The sequence below is a fragment of the Tachysurus vachellii genome, chromosome 24 (genome assembly GCF_030014155.1).
Source record: "Tachysurus vachellii isolate PV-2020 chromosome 24, HZAU_Pvac_v1, whole genome shotgun sequence".
NCBI lineage: Eukaryota > Metazoa > Chordata > Actinopteri > Siluriformes > Bagridae > Tachysurus > Tachysurus vachellii.
Window position 1 is genome coordinate 16,900,634 of NC_083483.1, and position 17,500 is coordinate 16,918,133.

Below are 17,500 nucleotides of genomic sequence, written 5' to 3' on the forward strand. Positions count from 1 at the left end.
CACTCTCTCTCTCTCTCTCTCAAACTCACTCACTCTCTGTAGTTTCTGATAGAGGTTTCTACTCTGGTGTTCTTTGTGTTAACGGGCTTTAAGTTCCGGCCAGCATCTAATAACCCGTATCTTCAGCTGCCTCAGGACGAGGAGGACCTGGAGATGGACGAAGTGTAAGACAGACACACACACACACACACACACACACACACACACACACACAAACAGTTTTTCTGGTTCCACTAGTACTCCATGTTCCCTTATATTCCTTTGTGAATCAGCATTTCTAGCTGAATCTATCATTTCTTCTTTTACTTGTTCCACAAATCCCCCGTTGTTCAGTTTCCATACATTTCCTAGTGTTCTTTGATTCCTTATTCTTCACCATAAACAATTATATTTTGTTATAATTATATAATTGTTTACAAAGATCTTCCTCTGTACACATCCCTGTGCGTATAAAACAATCTCTGTCTCTGCAGTGTGACAGAGTCAGGTGTGTTGGAGGGCATCTCAAAGGTGAAGAAGACGTCCAATAGCCGAGAGAGACATAGAGAGCCTGCCTTGTGATGTTGACACTCCAGGGGGAGGAGCCTGGACTGTTAAACTCCACCCCCTTTATTCAGCCATTCCACTTATAGTTGCTTCCAAGACATCTACAGAAGCAATCAGCTATCAGCTATGCAAGAGGGGGGAGAAAAACAGGGGTTTGTGTGTGTTTGCGTGTTTGTTTGTGTGTGTGTGCTGGTGTGTGTGTGCGCGTGTGTGCATGTGTTGGTGTGCGTACGTGTGTGTGTGTGTGTAAGAGAAAGGAAGTTCTAAACTCTTCTGAGGAAATCAGAAGATCTGGGGACGGAGAGCAGAGCCAAGAGGCAAAGTTTCATGGATTTATCTTCTTTTCCTCACTTTGACATCATTAATCTGATCTCCCCCCTGACTTACTCTCTCCTCCTCCTGTGTGTTTTTCTGTGTATCCAAAGATTTACAGTTATAGAATAATTACAAATCATTATTTCTTTAAAGGAACAGTTTAGCCAAAAATGAAACTCTAGTAGCCCAAAGCCAGTCGATCATCCCAGCGCTATGCCTTTTCTTTCCTACAGAATTTTCTTACAGGCTCCACGAGGCTAATCCCTCATGATTTACCTAAACAATTTGCCATTAATTGTTAGCATTAGCCTTGTAACAGCAGAAAATTGATTGTGGTGAAGAGGAAGTCGATGTTTAATTTTTGTTTGAACTGTCCGCTCTTAATTTAGCGAAATCTTTCTTCTTCATTATTTAACTGATGATTTTTGTGTGTTTATGGTTGTAATTATGCTCTTTCTGATGGTGTGCATTGATATTTTCTGACTTCATCTGCCCCTGAACCCCAGCTAGAAGCTTAGAGAAGTTTGTGTTTCTGATGTCCCCTCGTTACCAGTCATCTTCATTAGTTCAAGGAAAGTTTGTACGATGAGGATGGAATCTGCATCACTGTAGACCTCACATTTATGCGATTCCTTCCAAAATGGTGTTAAATTAATAAAGTACATTTGTCTCATCTCTCTGCTGGACCTTCACCCCATGTCAAAGTAAAGTACAAGAGACACCATAAACCAATCAGGCAGCTGTCATGCTCGCTCGACAGAATGCTAGGAAGCGACCCAATATAAGTGCACATGTGGGAGTTATAGATGTTAAACACTTAAATAGTAGAAATCAGTATTGATCCTGAGCTCAATTCGCTCCAGATCCAGAATTACGTGGATTAATTCGGTGATTTTGACCCATTGAACACAAAGTTAAAACACGTGATCTCAACAAGCTATTTTTAGTTATTTCTAGAAGACCAAAAATACTAATAACTTTTGGGCTTTGTGTGCTTTATGTTCTATGAGATGTTGGTGTTCTGGATCAGGGACCTGCTAGTCTGGGCTGCAGAGACTCGGATCATATCACGTTACCAAATGTTTACCACTTTATTAACATTAATAGAGATGTGAAGCATTGTTACACGTTAGTGGTCCTGTTTCAGTCACGACTTGAAAAGTTCATTAATATACAGTAGGTGTTAATGACCGCTAATATTATATATGGTTAATATTTAAGGAAACGATGACTCACAGAGCTGTAATGATGGAAATCTTTATAGCATCGTCACTCCACTCCATCGTCACTCCAAAATAGAGCAGTATGATGTCCTGAATAACAACTGATGCTGTTCTGATGGTCACTGTGACTCACAGTTTCGGACATTTATGAGTATTTTTTCATCACATTATTGGTTTTCATGTTCTTTGTGTGTGTGTGTGTGTTTATCTGGTTTTCTTTTCTATGTAACCCTCTTGGTCCACTCGATGTAAACTCCTGAAAAACATCCACTTTTAACATCTAGATGAATCACGATGGCTACTGTTCAGGGGCTAAGAGCGATTAAAGGGCTGTGAATTTTGTAAACATGTCGTGCTGGCTTGTTTTTCCTCGCTAGCTAAAGTGACGATATTTTGTTCAAGTGTAAGGATGACCTTTAAAATAAAAGGATGTGAAAATGTGTGTTTTTAAGCAGTGTTAATATTGTGAGTTATTGAGTCACAAGTACTCACAAGAACTAGTTACCGTGACGATTTGACTGTTAAACAGATGAAGGAAATGTTCACTAAGAGGAATGAGAACTTACAGATGTTGTAAAAACCTTTCATTTAAATTGAACTCCTTTTGGATTTAATCCCCATGGAAGTGTGATATTTGATATAAAAATAAGTATTTTTAAAGGTCCTTTAACAGTGTGCTGTGAAGTTATACTAAGTTTATTACTAACTATATTACTTCAGTTTAATGAACTGTTATAGAGTTAAAATGTATTTCACTGACAAAACAATTGTGATAACAAAACAACCTTTAATGAGTAAAGCTGTTGAATATTTTGAACAATTCAAGATTATGCTAGTTACCTGTTAGCTAAGATTAGCACATCTTGTTCGCTAAACTCTATTTTCTGATGTGATAAAAGCTACTTTTTCCAGTTTAATATACATGTTTTATAGTTATTTATTTATATTTGTATATGGTCATTAATAATACAGAATGTTTTCTTATTCGTGTCTGTTCAGGGTTTAACACACTAACATGAATCTGAAATTGTGTGATTGTCAATAATTCCTTCAGCATGCTTATTACTTAGTACATGTTAGTACATTTTATGTCAAATCATAAAAAGAAGCAGTGTTTTTATTGTTTTATGGATTTTTTCAGATTGAGCCATATACAGGTTTGTCAACCCTTTAGAAAGTCCTATATTTTTACATAAAAATTGGATTAAAGTCAGGACATTAACTTGTTCATTCTAAAACATTATCTTTGTTCCTCTTTAATCAGTCTTTGGTGCACAGACTTGGTGTTTGTGCTCGTTGTCTTGGTGAATGATACATTTTATTTTGAGGTTCAGTTCTTGGTCAGATGTTCTGATATTTTCATTTAGAGATCACTGGAATAATCTGAATTCCTTGTTCCATCAATAATGACAAGCTCCTGGCCCAGATGCAGCAATACAGACTATGATGTTTTGGGTCACATTTATGCAGAAATGTAGAAATTTCTAAAAGGTTCACAAACTTAAGCGACACTGTAAATGTTGTGAATGTATTTAATTTATAAGAATGTCATAGTGGTGTGTGGGTGTGTCCTTAAATGCTTATCTTTTACTCAGGTCTCTCTCTGTCTCACACACACACACACACACGTCCTCGTGAGCGCGCAGATGCGGTGCACGTGAGCGCGCAAGTCTCTTAGCTCTTACAGCAGACTCAAACTGAACGTAGCTCAGTCACCGTCATCTTCATCTTCATCACCACTGAACCTGTCAGCATGTGAGTATCCATCTTTATTCATGTATTTCTTTTTAAACCTGTACTTTGTGTACTGTTGTCTACATATAATATTATATTATTATACGTCTGTGTATATGTTAATTCTTACACTGTTAACTCTATAAACTAACATTAAAGTCAACACATACTGACAGTTTAATTCAAACTCCAAGCTTTTAATATTGATATATCGTTATTCCTGTGTAGAGAGAGAGAGAGAGAGAGAGAGAGAGAGAGAGAGAGGATTTTCTAAAATTAGCCTCCGTCTGCATCCTGCACTGCAGCACAAATCACATCCTCACTGGCTCTGTGCCAACACTCTGCTGCATCAACTCTGTTCAACAGAAATTAGATCATGTCTGTGGCGTCACAGACTCATCTGCATATAGATTGCTATAATAGATTAGAAAATGTCTTACATAAAAAGTGGTTTTGTTATCAAGAGTGAAAAAATAAATCATTTTTCATTACTGTAAATATCTCTAAGAGGAGAGTCTGAAGTGTACAGCAGTGTGTGTGAGCAGCACAGTGAGGACCAGAGATGAAGTAAACCAGCGTTTGTGATGTGAGCTGGAGCGCTGTATGGAGTGCAGTCTGTAGCATCCGCAAAAAGATTTTAGACTTCATCAGGCACTTTTCTAAAATCTCTAAAGGTGTCTAAAAGTCACCTAATTACACAACGAAAGGCTAAGCTGCTAATATATAATAACATAATGTAACGTCTCTAAAACTCATTAACTCATTATTGTTTGGGTGAAATTATGTTAAATTAGTGTTAATTTCACATCTGTACATTTGGCTACATATGAGCTCAACTGATGATGTCACAAAATCATTACCTTGACTTAATTATATTATGTAAATGATTTAATATTAATTGACAAATTGACTTTGCTAATGGAGGAGACAAATTCTGAAGCTTGGAGACTTGATTCACCAGGAACATGCTCTGTGATGATGCAGTGCTTTTTTTTTGCTAACTCACTCTCTCTCTCTCTCTCTCTCTCTCTCTCTCTCTCTCTCTCTCTCTCTTCTCAGGTTACTTCTCCGCTGTATTGTGTATTTAACTCTGCTGCTGGTGGCTGAGAGTGGAGTGGGGTAAAACTCTGCTTTACATGTTTTCTCCAGTAGTCTGTGTGTGTGTTCATGCTAAATGTGTGTGTGTGTGTGTGTGTGTGCGTGCGTGTGCGTGTGTGTGTTCCCAGCTCAAGTAATTCCACAAGCAGTTACTGCACCGAGTCTAAGGAGTGCCTGCAGTTTGAGTTGGTGTGCCAGACAGACGAGTATGAAGTAAAGATTAGCTGTTTCTCCTTTTTTTAAGACACTATGTAGAGTGAGATTTCTGTCTACTGTAGTTATAAACAATTGCAGCTTTTAATTCAGGTCATTACTGTACATGAAGCTTTCCGTAAAGCCTCAGCATACGTACCAAGGAGACGAGTTCTGTGAGGAGTTTAAAAGTCTGTATAAGGTTCATCACTCCTGCAGATGGCACTGTTAAAACTTCCACAATAAAAGACTGAAATACCACAAAAGATTTTTTATCTTGGAATGAATTAGAATTTTTAAAATTTAAAATTTCAAACTGCATTTGGTAGGAAAAGTGTCTAAAGTGTGTGTATGTGTGTGTAGGTGCGACACTACTCTCCTACTCGGTGGGTGTCCACTGACGCTGAAGCTTATCTCATGGGCGTTGGAGCAGCCATGGCCTTCAGACGTCTCTATCAGTACATCACTGGAACCAACCAAGCAGGTGTGTCTGTGTGTGTGTGTGTGTGTGTGTGTTTAGTAGACACTGAGCTACAGGCATCATCTTACTTAATTTGTTAAAGTATCAGGTGTGTGTGTGTGTGTGTGTGTGTGTGTGTGTGTGTGTGTGTGTGTGTGTGTGTGTGTGTGTGTGTGTGTGTGTGTGTGTGTGAAACAGGTATTCAGATGGAGATGACCGCTCCAGTTTTAGTTGAAGTACCAGAAGAGACCCACACATGGGAGCCAGCACTCTACACACTGAGCTTCCTGCTCCCTTCAGTCTTTCAGAGTGAACGTCCTCCTGACCCGATCGATGACAAGGTCAGGACTGTGACTGACACATAACCTGACCAATGACAAGGTCTGAATCCTGGCACATGTAAAATGACCAAGCAAATGAAATGACTGCGCTAAAGTAAGCCCAAGTTTAACAAATCAGACAGGATGAAGAACATTATTCTGTTCACTCACTACTCTGTTTTAGATCATCAACTCATTAATATTCTGTTTAAATTTATTGATATTCTTTATACACTTGGTAATAATCATGAATAGAATATTCATAGAATCATTTCTGTGTGTGTGTGTGTGTGTGTGTGTGTGTGTGTGTGTGTGTGTGTGTGTGTATTAGCTGTATTTTACAGAGATGCCTGAGATGAATGTGTACGTGAGGAGTTATGGTGGATGGATGCTCTCGGTCTCATCTCGACTCCACACACACCTGCTAACCAAAGAGCTGCAGAGAGTCAACGCTGACTACAACCACACACACCACTATGCTGTGGGCTATGACAGGTACACACTATAACTATACTATAATTATACACACTATAACTATATTATAATTATACACACTATAACTATATTATAATTATACACACTATAACTATACTATAATTATACACACTATAACTATACTATAATTATACACACTATAACTATATTATAATTATACACACTATAACTATACTATAATTATACACACTATAACTATATTATAATTATACACACTATAACTATACTATAATTATACACACTATAACTATACTATAATTATACACACTATAACTATATTATAATTATACACACTATAACTATACTATAATTATACACACTATATACTATAATTATACACACTATAACTATACTATAATTATACACACTATAACTATATTATAATTATACACACTATAACTATATTATAATTATACACACTATAACTATATTATAATTATACACACTATAACTATACTATAATGATACACACTATAACTATACTATAATGATACACACTATAACTATACTATAATTATACACACTATAACTATACTATAATTATACACACTATAACTATATTATAATTATACACACTATAACTATATTATAATTATACACACTATAACTATATTATAATTATACACACTATAACTATACTATAATGATACACACTATAACTATACTATAATGATACACACTATAACTATACACACTATAACTATACTATAATGATACACACTATAACTATACTATAATGATACACACTATAACTATACACACTATAACTATACTATAATGATACACACTATAACTATACTATAATGATACACACTATAACTATACACACTATAACTATACACACTATAACTATACACACTATAACTATACTATAATGATACACACTATAACTATACACACTATAACTATACTATAATGATACACACTATAACTATATTATAATTATACACACTATAACTATACTATAATTATACACACTATAACTATATTATAATTATACACACTATAACTATATTATAATTATACACACTATAACTATACACACTATAACTATACTATAATGATACACACTATAACTATACACACTATAACTATACTATAATGATACACACTATAACTATACACACTATAACTATACACACTATAACTATACACACTATAACTATACTATAATGATACACACTATAACTATACACACTATAACTATACTATAATGATACACACTATAACTATACACACTATAACTATACACACTATAACTATACACACTATAACTATACTATAATGATACACACTATAACTATACACACTATAACTATACTATCCGGACCTCTGTTGCTGAGCCACGTCTCCATGAAAACCAAGACGACACAGTTTCTAAACTCTCACCATGTAGTGCGCTCGAGTAGGATGTAGTCCAGTTTATTGTCCAGGGAGCTAACAGTAGAATGGAAGGGAGAGCCGGCCGGCTTGGGTTTGTTTTTTGGCCTAGCATGGACACCCGCCTGCTTCCCATGCTTCCGCTTCCTCGCGCACCACTTTCGTTGTCGCCTGATATCGGGGACCAGGAGGGGGGACGCCGAAAGAGGTGCGTGAGGAAGCGTAAGCGCAGTAAGCAGGCGGGTGTCCGTGGACTGGAGGCCTGGTCTCCGCAGCAAGCCGAGGTCGTGAAGCCTTTCCAAAACATCATTATGCAGGTTGGTTGTTGCACAATTTCTGTATTGTAATATATAACTAAATATGTGTGTGTGTGTGTGTGTGTGTGTGTGTGTGTGTGTGTGTGTGTGTGTGTGTGTGTAGTCCTCTGAAACTCCTACACAGACATAATGAGGTGTGGTACCTGGTGAACGGCGAGCCAGTGTGCAACGGAACGATGAATGAACCTCCTCAGAACACCACCGCTATTACTGCTACTTCTAACACTACTCTCACTGCTACTGCTAGCACTGCTAATTCTTCTACTACTGCTAGCACTGCTAATTCTTCTACTACTGCTAGCACTGCTAATTCCTTTACTACTGCTAGCACTGCTAATTCTTCTACTACTGCTAGCACTGCTAATTCCTTTACTACTGCTAGCACTGCTAATTCTTCTACTACTGCTAGCACTGCTAATTCCTTTACTACTGCTAGCACTGCTAATTCTTCTGTGGCTACTGATCCTACTGCTACTGAATAACCAGGTAAAACTCCGACATAACACATAACACACACTATAGTCTAGTGTCTTTCCTGCCCAAACTGCTGTGTTCCAGTTTACCCACTGATACTTGTCACTGACATGTATATACTTTTGAGTTGTAGGAAAAAAATAAACTGGGACATATCAGGTAACAGATAGGGATATTGTTCCCTAGTTACTGTCACAGTTACTGGAAACAATCTTCTTGTATCATTTCAGCTTTCCTTTATTCACAATTCTTTATTGACTGTAATTTATATCATTAAATTTACCATCCCCTTGATTTAGTCTTCCACATTTACACATCTCTAAACTTTACTGGCGTTACAAAATGCCTCCTCTCTCATACAAGGAATTGTGGGTGATCGTGTCTATGGAACCCAAAAATCTACAGGAAATAGAAATTTTCCAGACCATCCAGGTACCTCAAAGATTCCCATTGTCTCAAAGCAGGTTTACAGAAGTATAGAAACAGAAGAGAGAAAAAAAGAAATATATATATATATATATATATATATATATATATATATATATATATATATATATATATATGAAGAAGAAAAAATAAGAATTTAAATAAAATACATAAAAATAAAGTTTAAAATTAATTTAAAAATATGAATTTAAAAATGCTACATATTTATCCCTGTCCCTAATGAGCAAGCCGAGGCGACGGCGGCAAGGATATGATATGAGGAAGAAACCTTGAGAGGAACCATGCTCAGAAGTGAACCTCATCCTCATTTGGGTGACTCTGGACAAGAAATAATGTCAATATAAATAATGTCCTTTCTACAACAGTTTATAATAGTGCAACCGAGAGCTCCTGAGGAACTAATGGGTCATCATAAACTCTGAGTTCACCACAGACCCAATACTAATTCCTTCCTGTCTGATAAAGACCAGACCAGACAGCTGACTATAACACAACATTAGTTCAAGGCATGACAGTCTCCAGGTGTCTCCATTCACAACAATCCCATTAGACTGAAGATTAATCCCTGGCAGGGTGACCACAGGGAGACGAGACTCCAACCAGGGGTAGAACATCAGGATTGACGAAGTAGCTCCGTAAGAAGAAACGATCAAATAGGCGACGTCTATGTGATATTTTGTCTGTTTTGTGTGTGTTCTGGTATTTAGTTGATGTCATGCTGCCTTATAGTGTTTCGCTGCTCATATTACATGCAAATATATGGCACATGAACACTCAGAGACACAACGCTGGACTGGGGTCATTTAGGAGATCTAAAGAATAACCAGATGTTAATGAAACTGTAGCATCCCTATAAAGCTTGTACAACATGAAAACACATAAACAGAAACGACAAACTTGAACTATTGCTGTTACACTGACTTGCACTTGAGATATATATCTCATGATAGTCATACTGTCATTTTTTTCACATAAACTCTCTGCATCTTCTGCTGTGTTTCTCTCTTATTCTTCTCAGAAGGCTCCAGTGAAATTGGCTTTGGAATTCTGCATGTCTTCAGAAGATACCCGATGTGGCCAAACTGGGACCTCCATAAACCGACTCGGTTATCAGATCCATCTCTAAATATTGACAAGAATCTTTTCTCCATCATCCAGGAAACAGGGTGAAAAATTCCTCAGCTTTAGCTTATTATCTTGGTTAAATGTCAGTATAAAAAGGGTTCCTTGTGCATTCTTTGGGCTGTCCTTGAGTTTAGTACATTTTAATTTGCAGTATATTTATGTATCAACGTCCCAACTTTTGGTGCTTCAGGAATCAGGATTGATGTCGTCATATCAGAAGTTGCTGAGATTTTCCATCTGATGTAATTGTGATATAATGCCACAAATCTCCATGCTGCATTCACTAATAAAACAATATCATATCTGTAATAAAACAATATCATATCTGTTACACCTTCAAACCTCTTGTTTTTTTTATTGGTGGCAAGCTGAGTTTCTGATTCTAATCAGTTACTTCATATTGACCCAATCGATCCTGTAGAGTATTTCACTATATTTTAAATCACATTTGTCATCATCACATCTTCCTCTTCCAGTCACGTGTGGAACATGAGCACTGCTCATATAGACAGTGATTACAGCTGGGTCTTCGTTGGTAAGAGTTTAAAAGAAGAATACCGTCCTTGTGATTTCACCGATTCAAGACATTTTCAAAGATTTTTTGAAAGTTCAAAGTTTAAAAACAAAGCAAAATCAAGCAACAAATAAAAACACCTCCTGGAGGGACTGATGTATACGATAACTGCACAGTAAATATACTCTAATGTATTACTGCGTTCTGCTTGATGTCATGATGAAGTCATGAAACAGCAGGATCAGAATCTCCAGCACAGACCTCCAAGCTAACACAAACAGTTTGTATTGCAGTAAAGGTATCAGGGTTAAACAGAAGGGCTCAGATGTTCTGAGAAATTCATCCATGTCAGTCCATGACAAAGTGAAATGATTTGATTTATTTGATGTTTACAGTCATGAAACTGGAACATCATACAATTTCCAATCTCACAACACCAGACACAATTGCTAAAATATATTTTAGCATGTAAAGTAGCTACCGAACACATATTTACAAAGATGAAATTTATAGCAATGGCATGAAAAATATTCCAGTCGGTTAGATTTCTTCCAGAAATCAGACTCTTTTTTTAAGTTATCCCAACTTCCAACTCCCAAACATCTATAACATACTAAAACACATCTTTGTCACATGTATACCATGAAACCTGATGAATATGAAGTTCAGGCAAATTTCAAATTGTATGATCTTCAGAAGTGGTGTTGATTGTGAGAAGTGTCATGAGGTCATGTCCATAGCTGGCTCTTCCTTTCTAATTCTAGACCAAGTTTCCAAATCTTGGAACAACCCTTACCCCATGTTTTATGTTTCATATCTTGAAGTTCTTAAGGTTCTCTTCTGTCCCTGGGGAGATCCTCAAGCAGTGCTCCTTAAAAATACTACAAACGAAACTTTGTGTTTTGATGGTAAAAAAAGTTCCCACAAGTTCATCAGAGCATAAACGAAAAAACACATTGAATTACTCTCTAGACTTTAGAGTTTAACTCTTCGGGTCTAACCAGGAGTTGTAAAAATGTACAAATACAAATATTTGCAAAAAACATAAAACATTTTAAACTCAGAGCTCAGATCAGGTTCTGTAATGTAGATAATCATGAACATGTGCGGAATCTGATTTTGTGCATCAGTTACAAGCCTCTACAAGCCAATCACCATGCAATCTTTGTCTTAACGTCATAATTATCAATTATTATATAACTTTTTAATTGGCACAGAAATCCATAAGTCTCTCGTCTATTCAACAACTGGATTTAAGACCAAATGTTACGAGTTAGGAGAGAATCAGCAGCAAAGATTTTTGTTTTTATCAGACAGAAATCAGTGTCTCCAAAAAGTCTGAACTAGTCTGGTTCTTTCTAAGTGCTCATGTGGTATGTCTCGTGCTTTGTTCCTACCATTTACATGCAGTTAGGGAAGATTTTTTTTATTTTTTTATTTTGTAAGAAATACCATAACAATTTGTCTATTCAGAAGGCGAGAAAATGGGTTTCAACATACAGTAATTTTCTTATTTTTTTCCTCACTTTATGGTTTGGATGTTCAGGCAACTCTTCACCCAAACATGTTTGTTAGAAGATAAAACCTTCAGCAACCAGAATTCTGTTTTTTTTTTGCAACTGTTGATGATTGTTCATGGTTAAGATGCTAAAATTCTGGGATAAATTGTCCCACAGATTGGTATTCCATAAACCATATACAGTCCAGGAACGGGAATCTCAAGACCAAGCAGTCACCTGTTTTAAAGGCATCATCTTCCTATTTAGGAGTGGCTGTTTTTTTAGGTGTGCTTTGTTTCTTGCTTTGCCATAACTGAGCAGAAATAGTGAAGGCGTCCACACTCATGCTGATGGTGCGAGATGGCAGCGTGCTGAACTGCTTCCTGTCCGAGTTGTACTTGTAAATGGCCTCCACTGAAGAGCAGGGAATCGTTCGAGGGCCGACACCACACAGCCTCTGCATCTCACCTGACTGGCCATCCAACGTATAGATAGCACGGAACTGACAGTTAGAGTCACGAAGGAGGATGAGGAAGTGGTTGGCTGAGCTTTTCTCCATTTCCTAGGAATATTGAGCAGGTTTGGCAAGGATAAAAATAGGTAAATAAATATGTCAATGCTTGAGCTGTATAATCTGATGTGTCCTAGCAATTAGCATATTAATCACTGAAAATTTGGTTTAATTTAACAACAAGGTTTCCACAGTAATTCAGCCTTTAAAATAGCACTTGATCCAGCACATCCAATTATTTTTATTGTTCTGAGTTACGTGTGTGCACAAGAAATGTGTAATGTGTGTGAAACGTGGTTATTGTATTTATGTTTTTAATTGACTATTTTAATTTGAAGAATCTATTTTAATTCTGTAAATTAAAATATTAAAGGTAATAATACTTTTTGTATTAAAAGTCAGAATCAAGCATAACTGAGTCACACACCATGTGATAATTGGTGGTTGGTGAGAATGGTAGAGTTTATATAGAAAATGAATGCTAATGATCTGTCTGACACACTGAATGTTCATGTCGTACCTCAACAATCTTGTTCTTCTGACTCTCGTTGACCTTTCCTGCAAGGCAGCAGCGTGACAGAGCATTGTGGATGATGAACTTGTTGGATTTGAAACTTGGCTCTTTGAACAATTTGGGTCCTGAAGGATTACAAATACAAACGTGAAGCTTTTAGTAAATTGTACATGTAATGCAAGTAAGAAGAGAAAGCCCATGGATTCAAAAGCCCTCAGCTTTGTGCTGTGTGTTAGAACACACTGTGGAAAACATGGAAAATTAATACATGTAGATGAACTATCAACTTTTCTTGCTACTTTATCAGCTCCATTAGACATATTGGTAATTTGGTAATGTAGGTGTAAATTTGCTGACTTCAGCCCATCTCTGGCTTCAGTTCTTCCATTCATAAAAGGAAACGGAGCACCACAGTGCTGTTTAGAGGATATTCATTCTTCTATATTTCCCTGGAAAAATCTACCAAATCTCATGATTTAGGTCACAGAAAGATTTTGTAAATGGCCAAAGTGTGAAACATGCTTTAGAACAAAACTCTACAAATATATATGCAGCTAATCCCATTCCTCACCAGTATATTCTGTCACTGACGCTGGAGAAGAAGCATTGGAGCCATTTTCCCAGTCCTTCTCTCCATTCTGATTGGATAGAAGGCCAGGTGACATCAATTTAGAGGTGGAGTCGGAGGTGCTGGTTAAAACAAAAGAGAAAGACACTTTGAAAGAGATAGAACATGGATAAGGCAGATTATACCTCAGAGGAGGAGCATGGTACCTGGTGGGTTTGTCTGGAGGCACGGGTCCATTGGGCTGGACAAGGTTCTGCTGTTCGACTGCAGAGCAAAGAAACAACAACAGTAGAACATGAAATATGTCAGTTTAAATGTAACAGTGGGGTTCTTCAGGGTTCTTTGGATAAATGCAGCTTAAAAAAAAAGTTTCTGAACCAATTCTCAAATGGCAGCTCTGTTTATGAACCCTTAACCATTACCCCAGAAACAGTTTAGAGTGCTAGATTAGATCTTACTAATGATGGCTACAACACCGGCAGCCCAAATTTACAATGATTCTCAAACCTTTTCGGGAAACTAGTCCACAGAAAATTACTAAATCTTGTGCAAATAAAAAAGTCCATTGAACTATGACCCAGAAGCTAAAATAAAATAAAAAATAAAATTCAGAACACTCTCCATTTTCTAAACATTAAATTTGTGTGTGTGTGTGTGTGTGTGTGCCTTTTTTCTCCTTGCGTGGTGAGTGTGTGTGTTTCTTGTTGCTGCGTTGTGCCGGTTTCTGCTTCAGCGCCCTCTCAAGATCAGCCATTATCTTCAGCTGGTGCCTTCGCTCGTATTCGGCCTTTGTGAACCCGCCACGCCTTTGTGGTGTCCCGGGGGGTGTGGCCTGAGGTGTCCTAGGGGTGTTTGCAGTCTGGGGTGGCAGGGGAGGAGGATATGTGGTGGGCAGAGACTGGGAAAGGGACGGAGTCACATACTGGAGCAGACTGTCTGTAGAAGACAGATGGCTGCAGGACAAAGACGAGAGATTTAGAGAATGTGTAGTGTTTGGAATGTATGTGTGTATTTGTGTGTGTCTTACCTCGGGTTCTCCTGCTCCTGTCTCTCTCTCCGTTTCTTTATTTCATCTGTCCGTCTTTGCTGTCGCTCTAGTAGCAAAGCTCTCTTCAGTGCCATCTCCTCCTCTGACAGACCTCCCTCCTACACACACACAAGTCAAAATTGATTTGCTTCATTTTTTTTCTTATTATTATTATTATTTTTATCTTCTCTCTAGAGTTCTATTGTACACTCTTTTTTTCTTTCTTTCTTTCTTTTTTCTTTCTTTTCCATATCCTGAGTTGTACACTAAGTACCTTAAAGTAGAAGCTGACCCCTGCTCTGCTCTCTGTCTCTGTGTGGTCACTCATGGAGTCAGAGGAGAAGATGTCAAGCTGCTCCTGATCTGTCTCTCCCTCCTCCTGCCTCTGTGAGGCGCTGACAAGCACATCACTGAGAAATGAGCACTCAGAGGGTGCTCCAGAGCTACTGCCACCACAAACACTCGCAGCACATCCCACTGGAGGATGAAGGATAAAAGTATACTGATTGAGCTTGCATTACCAAACTTTTTTTTAAAACATACAATTATGTGGTTACAGGTGTATATACTTACCAGCAGGGGGTGGTGCAGGGTCAGTGGGCTCCAGTTCCAGGCTGAAAATTGGAGTGTGCTCGTCGCTGGAACCAGACTCAGACTCTGCACTTTCTTGGGTTGATTGCGGTTGGGGTTGACTTTCAGGCTCCTGGGGTGTTCGTGGACCTCCAATTCGAAGGGTGGAGTTGGTCTGCACCTGGCATTGACTGGGAGAAACACGTCGAAGGTGGGGTAGTGTGTCAACATGCTGGAGAGGTGAGAGGACACGGGTGAGGGGCTGGAAACCAAGGTCACTGGGACGGCTGGGGTGCTGTCGTTTGGGGCTCTTAGGAGGAGGGGAGTTGTTATAAAGCTTACGAGTGGAGTTTTTGGATGTCTTAGGGGATTTAAGGTCACTTTGACGTGATGGTGACCCTGAGGGTGAAAGGTCACGGGTGGATTCACGTGAGAGACGAGGGGGTGTGGCTGAGATTTTTGGACTTGCTGGTATGACCCATGCTTTGCTTGGAGATGGGATCGTTTTAAGTGGCATGGTTTTGGATGATGAAGATGCTGATGTTTTCTTTCCCATAAGCTTCTGTTGCTGTTCTGTGAGACGCTGCATATCCTTCTGTAGTGCTTGCAAGGCAGAGGTTAGCTTGGACACTGCCTCATTGTATTCGACCAGTGGTGGCTCTTTCTCCGGCACCTTCTCCAGCTCCACTGAGAATGTCACCTGCTTCTCCAGTTTGGGTGGCAGTTTGACATTTTGTTCTCCATCCCTCTCTTCAATTTCCTCATCTTTTTTCTTGTCTTTCTTTCTCTTGTCTTCCTCTTTCTCCTTATCTTCTTCTTTTTGCAGTGCTTCCTCCATTTTAGTAAGTCTTTCATCTAGACTAAGTGAATCTGCCTCTTCTTTGACTCCATTTCCTCCTTCCCCTTGTTGCCGTTGCAGTTGAAGGAAGGCGCTCTTGCCGAGTCTCTGTCTGTGCTTTGAAAAGATTGCCTCTATCCGTCTCTTCTGTGATTCAATGGCTTTGCGTTTTTCCTCCAATTGTGCCCCTAGCTCCTGAGCCTCCACTGTGCCGACAGGGCTCATCATCCCTGGGCTTGAAGGTTCCTCTGAGCCCAGGACCCTAGAAGCCCCCGGAGACTCTGGAAGCCTTTTCCTACGCTCAGCGAAACTTGTCATTTGTCCTCCTCTTGGTCCATTGGTGGGTGTTCCGAGGTCTTCTGGCATATCAGAATCTTTGGAACAACCTGTTGGCCTTCTGTCACTAATTCCTTCCCCACCGATTGGTCTGTACATCATCCCAGAACGGCACGGGGCAGAGCTGCTCAGTCTGGTCTCATCCTTATCATGGGAGTGGAGGAAGAAACCAGCTGGAGCCCCCTCTGGACGCTGACGTGGTTCATTCCGCACTGTGTGAATGACTTGCAGTGCCTCCTCAATGGCAGGCAACTCCCCCAGCGGAGCCTGACCGATCAGCTTACTCAGATCTTCAGGAGGTGTGTACAAAGCAGGGTTTGTTGCCATGGTGAGGCTGTCAGTGCTAACCGACCGGAACAGAGGATTGCCCATTACGACATCCACATCACTGTCCAGAGGAAAAGGAATGCTAAAAGCCACAGCAGAGAGAGGACGACTAATAGATAGAGATAGAGGTAGAGAGAAGCATAGAATGAACATTTTGAAAACGTGTCCTGACACATTAATGTATGATCTCGATAAACTCAAACCAGATAAGCATATTTTGCAAGCCAATTTTACTGTCATACCTGATCTGTTTTTTACCCCAGCCTCGGCCATCTGTATGCACCACACAAAAACAAAAATAATCATCAAGAATTACTCAAGCATGCAGAGCCACATGGGCTACAAATATCTTTACCTTAACATGCAGAGACATCCGTCTCACCTGTTCCACCATTGGAAGATACAGGGGATGTCAATGATAAGAGGGGTTGCTTAAGCAGGAACTGTGATCCACTGGCAAAAGGCAACAAGTCCCATATTTCAAATTATGAAATATATACATGTGATGGCAGTTTATATGATGGCAGATAATTTTGAGAGTTACCTATTGCCATTGATAGGGCTGGTGCAGTCCTTTAAATCAGAGGCATCTAGAGAACAAAGGAAAGTGCAAAGGATTTGAGGGTGTGAGAATATTTATTTGCTCAGTTTGGGTTAGAATTGGCTTTTG

At 38.8% G+C, this 17,500-nt stretch overlaps 3 protein-coding genes across 5 annotated transcripts in view; 2 read left to right on the top strand and 1 right to left on the bottom strand.

Annotated features, from left to right (window-relative positions):
- LOC132839165 (protein GPR108-like) overlaps positions 1-2,535 on the top strand; it is an 18,357-nt gene extending 15,822 nt beyond the window's left edge. Inside the window, exons 17-18 of the mRNA XM_060859990.1 lie at positions 43-164; positions 474-2,535. Coding sequence (XP_060715973.1) covers positions 43-164; positions 474-561 — 210 coding nt within the window. The 3' untranslated portion in view covers positions 562-2,535. The remainder of the gene's footprint in view (positions 1-42; positions 165-473) is intronic.
- Positions 2,536-3,696: 1,161 nt separating this feature from the next.
- soul5l (heme-binding protein soul5, like) lies at positions 3,697-10,413 on the top strand. Its single transcript, XM_060861017.1, has 8 exons — positions 3,697-3,839; positions 4,878-4,937; positions 5,045-5,129; positions 5,472-5,592; positions 5,767-5,909; positions 6,220-6,383; positions 8,184-8,566; positions 10,020-10,413. Coding segments are annotated over exons 1-7 (954 nt in total). The 5' UTR covers positions 3,697-3,837; the 3' UTR covers positions 8,563-8,566; positions 10,020-10,413.
- Positions 10,414-10,998: 585 nt separating this feature from the next.
- LOC132839654 (calmodulin-regulated spectrin-associated protein 3) overlaps positions 10,999-17,500 on the bottom strand; it is a 14,691-nt gene continuing 8,189 nt past the window's right edge. For 2 of the 3 annotated variants that reach the window (XM_060860751.1, XM_060860750.1), the window contains 11 exons: positions 17,375-17,420; positions 17,213-17,283; positions 17,073-17,103; positions 15,333-16,939; positions 15,034-15,236; positions 14,760-14,878; positions 14,399-14,685; positions 13,939-13,996; positions 13,736-13,854; positions 13,171-13,289; positions 10,999-12,701 (listed from right to left, as the gene is read on the bottom strand). In XM_060860751.1, the coding sequence (XP_060716734.1) occupies positions 12,399-12,701; positions 13,171-13,289; positions 13,736-13,854; positions 13,939-13,996; positions 14,399-14,685; positions 14,760-14,878; positions 15,034-15,236; positions 15,333-16,939; positions 17,073-17,103; positions 17,213-17,283; positions 17,375-17,420 (2,963 nt within the window). In that variant the 3' untranslated portion in view covers positions 10,999-12,398. The remainder of the gene's footprint in view (positions 12,702-13,170; positions 13,290-13,735; positions 13,855-13,938; positions 13,997-14,398; positions 14,686-14,759; positions 14,879-15,033; positions 15,237-15,332; positions 16,940-17,072; positions 17,104-17,212; positions 17,284-17,374; positions 17,421-17,500) is intronic. The other variant, XM_060860752.1, reaches the window with a different exon arrangement.